The following is a 10,835-nucleotide window of genomic DNA, read 5'->3' as shown; positions in this document are numbered from 1 at the left end:
GCTGCGTGTGCGCCCTCCGGCATACACATCTCTGTGCCCCACTGCACACGTATCCCTGTGATCTGCTCCACGGGCAGCCCATGCCCCACAACACACACAGCCCCATGTCCTACTGCACTGCCATCCCACAGCCCATCTCATGAGCACGTTGCACCCCACAGCATGGGCACCTCTGCACCCCACTGACTATGTGCCCCAAGCCTCCCCATGCACAGACCCACACCTCACACGCTCACCCTGCCCCACTGCAGGTTCCTCTACATCCCACAGCACACACACACTGCTCTCCACTGTGCCTCCATCCACATCCATCCTGTGCCCCAGTGCAGGCACCCCCTCAAGCCCCACTGCACATGTATGTCATACCCATTCCATGCACACCCCACACTCCACTGCACAAGCACCCTACGCCCCACTGCAGCCCCCAAGTGCCATTACATACACATCCTATACTCATTGCACATGTACATGCACCCTCCATGCCCTGTGTCCCATTGCACTGGCACCCCACAGCTGCTGCACACATACCTGTGCCCACTGCCTGCATAGCCCCATGCCCCCTGCCTATGAACCTTGTACTCACTGCACGCACACCCGGTACCCCATTGCACGAACTCCTTGTACTTTTTGCATGTGTGCCCTGAGCCCCATTGTACAAGTGCCTTGAACCTTGTACCTGCTGCATATGCACCCCGTGCTCCATCGCACCAGCTACTTGCACCCCTTGCACGCTCACCCAATGCCCCATCACATGAGTGCCTCATACCTCTTGCACACCCACCCCAAGCCTCACTGCATGAGTGCCTCATAGCACTTGCACACCAAACCTGTATTCCATGGCACGAGGTCCCTGTACCCCTCGCATGTGAACCCCATGCCCCATCACACGAGCTCCTTGCACCCCTTGCACGCATACCCCGTGCCCCATCCCACGAGCTCCTTGCACCCCTTGCATGCACACTCCCTGTCCCATCACACGAACTCCTTGTACCCCTTGCATGCACACCCCATGCCCCACTGCACGAGCTCCTCGTGCCCTTTGCATGCACACCCCGTTCCCCATCGCACGAGGTCCCTGTACCCCTTTTCGCGCGCCCCGCGCCCCACCGCACGCGCGGCCGGCACTCACGGGCGAGCGGCGCGAGCTGCAGCAGCGGCAGCAGGAGCAGGAGCCGGGGCAGGGGCAGGAGCGGGACGCGCGGGCCCCGCCGGCCCATGGCCGCCTGCCGTGGGGCGCGCGCCGCCAGCCGCCCCGCCGCGCGCCCGCGCCCATGACGTCACCCGCCCCGCGCCCGCCCACGCGCGACCATTGGCCCCGGCGCGCGCCGCTCGCCGCCGCCGGCAGCGCCCCCGCCCGCCCCGGCGCGCGCAGCCCACTGGGACCCCTGGGACACGGGGAGCTGTGGGGCTGGGGAATGTGGGGCTCGAACACAAGGAGCTGTGGGGCTGGGGACTGTGGGGCAGGGGGCTGTGGGGCTGAGGGACAGGGGAAGGGGACACAGGCTGGGAGTGGGGACCATGGGGTTGGGACACAAAGAACTGTGAGGCTGGGAGTGACATGGGCTGGGGGCAGAGGGATGTGGGGCTGAGGGGCAGGGGAAGGGGACACGTGTTGAGGTACAAGGAGCTGGTGGGCAGGGGGACACAGCCTGGAGACAGGGGCTGGGGGCAAAGGCTGGGAGTGGGGGCCATGGGGCTGGGCCACAAGGAACCGTGGGGCTGGGCGCAGGGAGATGAAGGGCTGGGGGGTCATGGGGCCTCTGCTGGTGCGGCCGGGTGAGCTCAGCCCCACGGCAGCGCACCAGGGCCGGGAGCGCGGCGGTGCTCGGAGCTGGGCCCTGCAGCGCGGAGCGGCGGCGGGACAGCCCGCGCAGCCCTGCAGAGAGCCCAAGCAGAGACATCCTGGGTGTGAGCGGCGTCCGTCCCTCTCTGCCTTGTGCTCTCGAGCGCGGAGTACCCCAAGCAGCTTCCTTGGGTCCCAGTGTCCCCAAATACCTACTGGTATTGGGGAGGATCCTCTGCCCCGCTGGTCGGGGTCTGTCCCTGCCAACCTGTGCTACCTCCCCGCGGACGCCAGGCAGCATTCGGGAGAGGTGGCCTTTGGCCAGGCGATGTGGTGCAGAGGCTGCAGTCCTGGGACAGCGAGTGCCACCTTGGTCAGAGCACAGCCACCGCTGCCCCGTCCCACGTTGTCCAGGCCACGTGCGCCTGTCCCCAGGGCAGAGACTGCTCAGGGCTGAACCGGCCTCTTGCAGATGGATACGTCCCTTGGGTGACTGCACCTCAGGCCGGCAGCTCCCCGGTGACACATCAGGACATCAGGGCAGAGGCAGCCAGCGGCAGGGCCCAGGCCGGCCCACGCAGTGGCTCCGCACAGGCCCCAGGGCTGCCTAAGCCTCCCCCAGAGCCACCTCCCTCCTGCCTGCCCTGCCGCAGCCCGGAGAGCTGCTCCCGCACGGAGCCGGGCTCCGCGCAGTGATCGCCACCTTGCACAACCAAGCACTCCCTGTAGCCTTTAGAAAGGGGCAGGAGAACCTGCCTAGGGCACACACAGCTCTGATCCTCCACAAGGTATTCCCTGAAGGCTCCCGTCCTGCCTCCACGTCCTAAGGGAGCTCTAGGGGCAAAGATCTGTCTATCTGTGAAAGACACAGATCTGTTTGCTGTGAAAGACACAGATCTGCCATCTCTGGGAACTCAGACAGGAGAGCGGGACCAGAGGGGCCCTCCGGGTCAGCCTGCGTGGGCACACGGGGATGAGGAGGGACTGGAGGCTACAGGAGGCAGAGGTGGGACTGCCCGCACGCCGAGGAGGGTCACACATGGAAAGCAGGGCACAGAGGACTTGAGGACACCGGGCATCTCTGGACCTCAAGGGTCTCCTTCACAGATGGCCGGATCTCAAGCCAGGAGAGACCCATCAGTGGGAACAGCCGCGTGCACAGCGGCGGCCGGGGCCTTCTGGCTAACGCAGGCCCAGAGGCTGCCAGGAGCCCCGGCGACGCACGGGGAGGCTGGCGATGCCGGGCCGAGGGAGGGCCCGCGGGCCTAGCCAGCCCCATCCCCGCAAACGGACAGGGACGAAGCGCATGGCAAAGTGTCACATTCCTTCGGCTCCTCATTTCCTCGGAGAGGCAGCCCAGAGCCCAGCTAGCTCTGGGATCTGCCATTAGCCCTCGGGCTGGGGTCATTTCCATAGGGACGTCCCCCAGCACCATGCAGGGGATGCAACCAGACGGGAAGGGGACACAGCAGTCCCTGGGGTCCCAGCCTGGTGACAGTTCCCACACACCACAGACCTGCCTGGGGCTGAGCTCTGCCAAGTGTCCTGCGCCCCGTCCCGGGGAGAGGAGGGACACACAGCGGGAGCAGGTCCGGAGCCGCCCCGACACCCTCCTTCCATCCGCGTGTCACAAGTCACCGCGGCCACTGCGGCTCCCTGGCAACCCCAAGCATCCAGGCCGGGGTGCCCTGGCCATGCAGCAGCGGGGCCGGGTCCCCCATGGAAGCTGAGGAGCCGCAGGCAGAGGGTCCCACTGAGGGACCTGCGGCCCCGGCCGAGGGGGTGCGGGCAGAGCCTCCGCTGCCCATTGGGCCCCCCACGCAGCCACCCCGGACAGCGTCACCGGCCGCGATGGACGGGGCCCGGGGCGGGCCCCACTGGGAGGGCAATGATATGTGGGGCATGTACCCGCCTCTGGCCGTCCTGGAGGGCGACGAGGTGGGAGAGCGCTCCCGGCAGAGGCAGGTGAAACCCAGGACGGCCAGGGGCCAGAAGAAGGCGTCGGACAAGGTGGAGGCAATGGACAAGACGGAGGTGACGGACAAGACGGAGGCGTCGGACAAGATGGAGGCGTCGGACAAGATGGAGGCGGCAGGTATGCGGCTCAGCCCTCGGGCCAGCTCCGGGGTACTCTGAGGATGAAGCGGCCCTTACGGGTCCCACAGTGGGAGGGCGGCACTGGGGACCCAGACAGTGAGCAGGGAGCCCCTCTCCCCTTCCTGACGCTTGGGATGGCAGAGCGCCCCCCTCCCAGCCCATCTCCATCCTCGACCGTGTCCCCTGCACAGTTGTGGTGAGTGCGTCCCCGTGCTCTCCTCGCAGCCAGCTCCGCGCAGCTCCCAGACGCGCAGAGCGAGCTCATGCTGGTGGCCAAGGCCATGCACTGCAGCCAGTTCGGCCAGCACGTCGAGGAGCTCTTCAGGCAGGAGAAGGAGGCGGCGCTCAAGGCCCTGCGCACAGGCGAGCGCCCGGGACGGCACCACGGGGCCCTGGAGCAGCTGTCCCCTGTGCAGCAGGGGGCTGAGCTGCAGCGCATCCCGCAGGGCTCTACGTGGGCTGGCGCTGCCCCGACTACCCGTGGGACTGCTTCCGCGTGGGCGAGCACTCCAAGTGCTTCTGCGGGCACCTGCTGAGCCAGCACCAGCCCTACACAGGTGCGCGCGGGCGCCGCTGGGGGGACGCCCGCGGCCCGCGGGGTGCTGATGGGCCGGCTCCTGGCTGCAGCGGCTTGCACAGCCGTGCCCTGCGCCGCCCAGCGCTGCGAGTGCCGTGGCTTCACCTTCGTGCCATCGCGGCCTGAGGATGTGGGCGAGTTCTGGCTGCGGCGGCGGGCACCGGCAGAGCGCGCGGCCTGGCACGCCACGTGCCGCTGCAAGCACAGCCACGAGAAGCACGTGCCCGGCGGCACACGGGCCTGCCGCGCCGCAGGTGAGCCCGCCACAGCACCCGGCCACGGGCTCACACACCCCGGGGACAGCTGAGACCCTGCTGGTGCCGCTGCACCTGAGGACCAGGCTGGCACGGGGCCGTAGGGGCTGCCGATGCCCACGTGTTCGCCCCTGCCACCTCCACAGGCTGCTCCTGCAAGGGCTTCGAGTCCACCTTCCTGTGCGCGGCCTGCGACCGGCGCTGGGAAGAGCACCAGACATTCTTTGAGAGCACGGAGGCGCGGAAGCAGGGCGGCCTGCCCTACGGTATGCAGGGAGGAAGAGGAGGAGAGGGATGAGGAGGGGGAGTGGGGCTGCAGCCCCCTGCCCCGCGCCGCCTCTGCCTGCCCCCAGGAGAGCAGTACCTGGTCTTTGCGGAGCTGCCCGAGATGAGGAATGCTGTGCTCACCGGGACGCTCAGCGACGACTCTGCCTATCTGGCGCTGATGGCAGAGCTGCCCAGCCCGTCGGGCTCCCAGGCAGCGCCTCTGCCCTCCCCAGAGTCCCCCAGTGCCCCCAAGTAGGCGCCGTGAGCTGGAGCCCCACAACACCCCAATAAAAGGATGCTGCGACGCATGCGAGATGTGTCTGCGGGCCTGGGGAGCTACGAGTAGTGCCTCAGTGTGCTGGGAGCCTCCACCCGAGCCTGGAAGGAGCGAGGGGGGAGGACCCTGGCGGCAGGGCCCCGCGTTGGGAGACGCACAGGGAGAGCCGCGGCGCTGCTGGACCCTGCCGGGGGTGCTCCATCCCTGCGCCTGCAGCGCCGCTCTGCCCCGCGTGGGGGACCCGCGGCGGCACCGCTGCCCGGCGCTGGGGCACAGCCCGGGGGGGGCTCCCGAACCGCGCGTCGCTGCTCCTCCAGCTCCGCATCCGCTCGCGGCCCCGCTCCTGCAGCTCCCCCGCGTGCCCAGGGCCCGGGCCCGGCCCCGCAGCTCCCTCCGCTCCCGGGCCCGCTCCCGGCCCGGTTCGGTGTCTCCCCGCCTCCCGCTCGCGGCCCCGCCGGCCGCCAGGGGGCAGCCCCGGCCGCGCCGCCTCCGCGCGGGCCGCGCCGGCAGTTCCGCTTCCGAGCTCCGCCGCCGCCGCCGCCGCTCCGGCCGCGCTGCCCCGCCATGCCGTTCCCCGCCGCGCTCTTCCCCTCGTACTTCGCGGCGGGGCCGCCGCGCGAGGCGGGTGGCGGCGGCGGGGCCGCGGGCTGGGGCGAGCGCGGGCACGTGCTGCCCGGCGGCCCCGCGGCGCCCTTCGTGCCCCGCCGCGGCGGCGCGGGCGAGAGCTGGGGGGCGGCCGAGGCGGCGGCCGTGCCGCTGCTGCCGCCCAACGCGGGTGAGCGCAGCCGCCCCGCGCGCCCCGGCCCCGCGTCGCGCGCCGGGCCCCGCCGCCAGCCGCGGAACCGGCCGCCTCCCGCCCTCTCCCCGCAGGCTGCTGGGCGCCGCCGCTCGTGCCCCAGGACATCCTGTACCGCGGGGCCCTGCGCAGGAAGCTCCGCTCGGGCAAGGCTGGAGCGGCGCTCGACTTCGCCAAGCAGGTGAGGCGCGAGCAGGGACCTGCGGGGCTGCCCGTCCCCGGCGCGGCGGGGGAGACTCATCGCCCTGCAGTGCCCCCGTCTCCCCCCGGCGCGTCCTAGCGCTTGCTCTGTCCCTCCCGCACAGCTGGGACACTTCTTTGTGGATCACCCAGAAGATGCGTTTGGCTCCCTGGGACAACTGCTGCACAAGAACTTCTACCTGGGCAACGCCAAGCTGAGGGTCAGTGTCTTGGGTGACGGAGCCCTGGAACAGGCTGCCCAGAGAGGTTGTGGAGTCTCCTTCTCTGGAGATCTTCAAACCTTGTCTGGATGCCACCCTGTGCCACGTGCTCTAGGTGTCCCTGCTGGAGCAGGGGGGTCGGACTAGATGATCTCTAAGGTTCCTTGCAACCTTAACTATTCTGTGATGTCGTCTTTGTGGGGGTGCCTGTTGCATCCCACCCCATCCCCTGCAACTGGCATCCCCAACCTGTGCCCCATCTGCTCCCTGCAGAGACAGGTGCGGGACACCACCATCCGGATGACATCCCTGGTGGAGGAGATCAACCGACTGGAGGCCAGGCAGTGAGTGCCGCTGCAAGGGGGAGGCCCAGGGAGCGCCGGCCTCCCGCTCTGTGCCCCAAGTGGGTGCTCACGAGCCGCGCGCCCCGTTCTGTGCCCCAAGTGGGTGCTCACGAGGCGCCTGCCCTCCCTGCCTGACGTGCGCCGTGTCCGCAGCGGCTGCCCGCGGCAGCGCTTCGCCCCACGTGTCCGCTGGTTCTCGCACATGTGCCGCGACTGGCTCTTCGAGGTGCCGCTGGGGCTGCTGGCGGGCTGCGTGCACGATGAGCTGGAGCGCTGCTGGGCCAACCTGCTCTTCGACGACAGCGCCACAGCGGGGGCACTGGCCTGGCTGCCCGCTGGCGCCGCGGATGCCCACACGGGCTGCCTGGTGCACCCGGCAGGGCCGGCCATGAACCAGCTCTGTATCCTTCCGCCGAGGGTGCTGGCAGGGTCCCCGGGGTGGTTTTTGTGCTGCGCCGCCCTTAGCTGCCACCGCAGGTTTTCAGGACGTGGTGCTGGGTGAGGCGCCCCGCGCACGGGGCTCCCCCACGCAGTTTGAGCTCAACGGGCGCATCCGGCAGGTGACTGCCGCCCAGGTGGATGGGGAAGGTGAGTGTGGGCTGGGAAGGTCCCCCCCGCCTCGGTACCGCGTGGGGCACCCTCTGCGCAGCCCTGCTCCAGGCAGAGAGCGTGGGTGCCAGGCTGTCCCGTGGAGCCGCATCTCGTGTCGTGCTGCAGGTTTTGTTGGTGTGCGCTCGGACTATCACTGCGGGGTGTGGAGGGTGCCGGGCCGGCCGGGCGCTGCCCCTGCCGCACTGCAAGTGATCCGCACCGACGTGCCCGCCTGCTGCCTCACCGCCAGGTAGGTGCTGGGAACGGTGCGGCGCAGGGGGCTCCGTGCCCGCTGCCACATCCTGCCTGCCCAGGGCCGGGTGCTGCTGCCCCGCCATGATGCCGTCTCCTGCAGCCCTCATCTCCCCGGCGAGCTGGCCGTCTGCACCGAGAGCGGAGCCGTTTACCTGTGGAGCGTCAAGACTGGGTGAGGCATGGGCCGATGAGGCCCCGCAGCTGGGAACGGCTCTGTCCCCCAGCTCTGCGTTTGACCGGGGCCCAGCAGTGAGAGCGGTGCCTTCTCCCGTAGGCTGCAGCAGCTCCGCCGGGACGCCCAGACCATGTTTTTTCGGGACCACTCGCCATGGCGCTGGAGCGAGTTCACTGCACACCCGCGGGTGCTGAGCTGCGCTGACCGCACTGGCCTGCAGTGCCTGGATGCGCGGGTTTGTCCAGGAAGGGGCCGGTACGGGTGGTGGTAGAGGCCCCCCTTCCCTGGGTGCTCACGCATCCCACTCCACTCTTCCAGGCGCCCGGAAGGTGCCACTTTGATTTCTTCAAGGTGGGCGAGGAAGCCGGGTGCCAGCAGGGTGAGCGCGTGGTGCTGCCCATGTACTTGGGCCGCGCTCACCCCTCGCAGCACCTTGTGGCCACCCAGGTGAGTCGCGGGACACCGAGGGCAGCGGATGGGGAAGTGTCCGTGAGCCCCACTGAGCGGTGGCCTGTCCCAGTTCGCAGTGTACGTGGTGGACGAGCGCTTGCCGCTGGTGCCTGTGCTGAAGTGGGCGCATATGATGAAGGCCCCACCGCTGTTTGCCCATGTGGTGCCAGGGGGCCCTGGCAGGAGCCATAAGGTGCTTCTCGGCGCGTCCCACACACAGGAGCTGCTGCTGCTACAATACATGGGTGAGAGATGGGGCTGTGGGCTTGGCTCTGGGCCGCCTCTGGCAGCTGGGCCGGGCAGAAGGCGGGATGCCCACGTCCATGGGGCTGCTGTGCTGGGAGCAGGGCTCACGGCAGCCTCCTCGTGTCCTGCCACAGGAGGCAGCACGTCAGCCTGCCAGCTCGCCGGGCCCCCGCAGAAGCTGCACAGCATCTCCGGCTGCCTGCAGCACCTGCCCGCGCAGCTCCCGCACCGGCACCGCCTGCTGCAGCAGCGTCTCGGCGCCCCGGCCGCCGGTGGGTGTCCCATGGCGCGAGCGGGCCTGGCGGGGGTGAGCTCAGCCCCGGCGCTGAGGGGCTGCAGGTTGGGGCCACGGGGAGGCTCAGAGCAGCAAGCTGGGCAGAGGGGTGGCAAAAGGGTCTCCTGATGGCGCTGGAGAAGCTCTGCTTGGAGAGGACTAAAGGCAGGACGAGAGGCAGTGGCACAAGTGGCAGGCATGGAACTTCCCATTAAATACTAGGGAAATGTAGTTGCTGTAAGTGCAGTCAGAACCATGGAGCAGGGCCCAAACTGGGAGCCTCCATCCGGGGAGACGTTCAGTTCTCAGCGTGGCCAGGGCCTGAGCAACCTGTAGGAGGCTGGCCCTGCCCTGGTGCTTTGAGCGAAGTCACCCCCCATCGCTTCTCACCCCTCTCCTTCCATGACTGGTGCCCATGTCCCTGCAGGGCTGGCAGCAGAGCTGCACACGCAGGGACAGCGTGAGTCCCTGCTGGTTTTCCAGCTCTCCGAGGCTGGGGACATCTTCTACCAAAGCCTGACACACGAGGTGGCACAGCCTGGGACTCCTGATGGGGCGGACAAGGATGCAGCAACCCCCAGTGCTTTCCCTGTGCCTGAGGCTCCGAGCGGGAGCGCTCCTGGTTCTCCACCCGGGTCTGGCGGCGAGGAAGCAGAGCAGGAGGAGGAAGCAGAGCAGGAGGATGAGGAGACTGAGACCTTCTACTTGTCCAACCTGGAGGTGATTGTCAACGAGGAGGATGAGGAGGAAGAGGAGGAGGAGGCCGTTCCGGCGGCTCCAGAGGAAGCTCAGCACGCAGAGGAGCCCTGTGCTAGCCCCTGTCCTGGGCCAGCTGTGCCCAGCGCGGCCGCTGCCCTGCGCTACCGCCGCTGGCTGAGGGCACTTTTCAGGGGCTGGCAGGCGCAGTCCCGGCACGCGGGCGCCCGCGCGCCCAGCACCATCAGCCAGAGGCGCCTGTTCACCACCAAAGAGCTGGCGCATGCGGCCGGGCCCAGCGAGCTGCATGCGCAGGCACGACAGCACCTGCTCGGTGCCATGCGCCAGCGCGGCCTCGTCGGGCGCTGGGCCCCGGCGCCTGCGCCACAGCCCCCACCGCAGCCCGTGCAGCCTGCAGCCTGGCCGGACACGCTGAGCGCCCGCCTGACAGCCGCCTGGGCCGGGCACTGGGGCCGCTGGTGGGAAGAGCAGCTGGGGCTGAACCTAGCGCAGCGGCAGCGGGCGCTGCGCGAGCGCCGGCGGCGGCAGAAGCGTGCACGGGGCCACCGCAGTCTCTCGGCCAGCTTCACCTCCTCTGTCACTTACCAATCAGAGCTGTCAGAGCTCAGCGACGGGGCCTCGGCGCCGGGCCCGCCGCTGTCCCCCGAGCACCCCAATGCGCTGCCCCGCATCTTCGCTGAGGCCTGGGGGGCTTCCCCGCGCCGCTCACCGCCGCCAGCCGAGCCGCTGCTGTCGTCGCAGACGCTGCGCTCGCGTGGCATCCCCAAGGAGCGCCGCAAGACGCTGCGTGACTACTTGGCCGTGTGCGGGGATGGCGCAGATGCGGCATCCGCCGAGCTCCCTGGCAGCCAACCCAGCAGCCAGGGCGGCCCCCTCTGCATCCCCTCCTCGCAGAGCCAGCTCTCGGGCTCGCAGCCCCGCCGCAAGCGACCCCGCATGGGCTTCTGACCCGCACTGCCCCCAATAAAACTCTCGTGGGGCAGCAGTCCTGGCTCGTGTCTGTGGGGGGGAACTGGTAGAAGGCGTGGGACCCCTCTGTGCTCTTTTCCTTAGGTGCCCGCGGCTCCTGCGAGGCGCCGGGAGCCCCGGCGGTGCTGCTTCGCGGTCCCCGCGCTGTTTGCGCGTCGCGCGTGGGAGGAGAGCGCGGGCCCTTTAAGTGCGCCAGCAGCCCGCCCTGCGTGTGAGTGGCAGCCGGGCGAGCCAATGGGGGCGCGGGGCGGGGCGGCGGCGCGGCCATGGCGGCGCTGGCGCGGGGCCTGGCGCGCGCGGGGCGGCTGCGCGCGTGGGGGGCGCGCGCGGGGCAGGTAGGCGGGGTGGGGGTTGGGGGCGGC

At 69.5% G+C, this 10,835-nt stretch overlaps 2 protein-coding genes across 3 annotated transcripts; both read left to right on the top strand.

Moving 5' to 3' along the window:
* Positions 1–3,634: 3,634 nt before the first annotated feature.
* On the top strand, positions 3,635–5,234 carry FAM221B (family with sequence similarity 221 member B). Its single transcript, XM_088526708.1, has 6 exons — positions 3,635–3,878; positions 4,106–4,243; positions 4,327–4,443; positions 4,520–4,711; positions 4,858–4,977; positions 5,065–5,234. The coding sequence occupies exons 1-6, from the start codon at positions 3,635–3,637 to the stop codon at positions 5,232–5,234; spliced, it is 981 nt and encodes a 326-aa protein (XP_088382834.1).
* A 585-nt stretch (positions 5,235–5,819) lies between these two features.
* TAF1C (TATA-box binding protein associated factor, RNA polymerase I subunit C) lies at positions 5,820–10,452 on the top strand. 2 transcript variants are annotated; one of them, XM_088526709.1, is made up of 13 exons: positions 5,820–6,030; positions 6,126–6,232; positions 6,357–6,452; positions 6,726–6,796; positions 6,950–7,197; positions 7,274–7,384; positions 7,514–7,637; positions 7,743–7,814; positions 7,917–8,052; positions 8,136–8,264; positions 8,338–8,512; positions 8,648–8,785; positions 9,215–10,452. In XM_088526709.1, the coding sequence occupies exons 1-13, from the start codon at positions 5,820–5,822 to the stop codon at positions 10,450–10,452; spliced, it is 2,856 nt and encodes a 951-aa protein (XP_088382835.1). The 2 variants fall into 2 exon arrangements, with proteins under 2 accessions (XP_088382835.1, XP_088382836.1); XM_088526710.1 differs by lacking the exon at positions 7,743–7,814.
* Positions 10,453–10,835: the final 383 nt, after the last annotated feature.

This window comes from Tinamus guttatus, unplaced genomic scaffold, assembly GCF_059628265.1.
Source record: "Tinamus guttatus ecotype Peru unplaced genomic scaffold, ASM5962826v1 Tinamus_guttatus_pri_ptg000253l, whole genome shotgun sequence".
NCBI classification, from domain to species: Eukaryota; Metazoa; Chordata; class Aves; order Tinamiformes; family Tinamidae; genus Tinamus; species Tinamus guttatus.
This window is presented reverse-complemented; position numbering and strand designations above follow the sequence as displayed.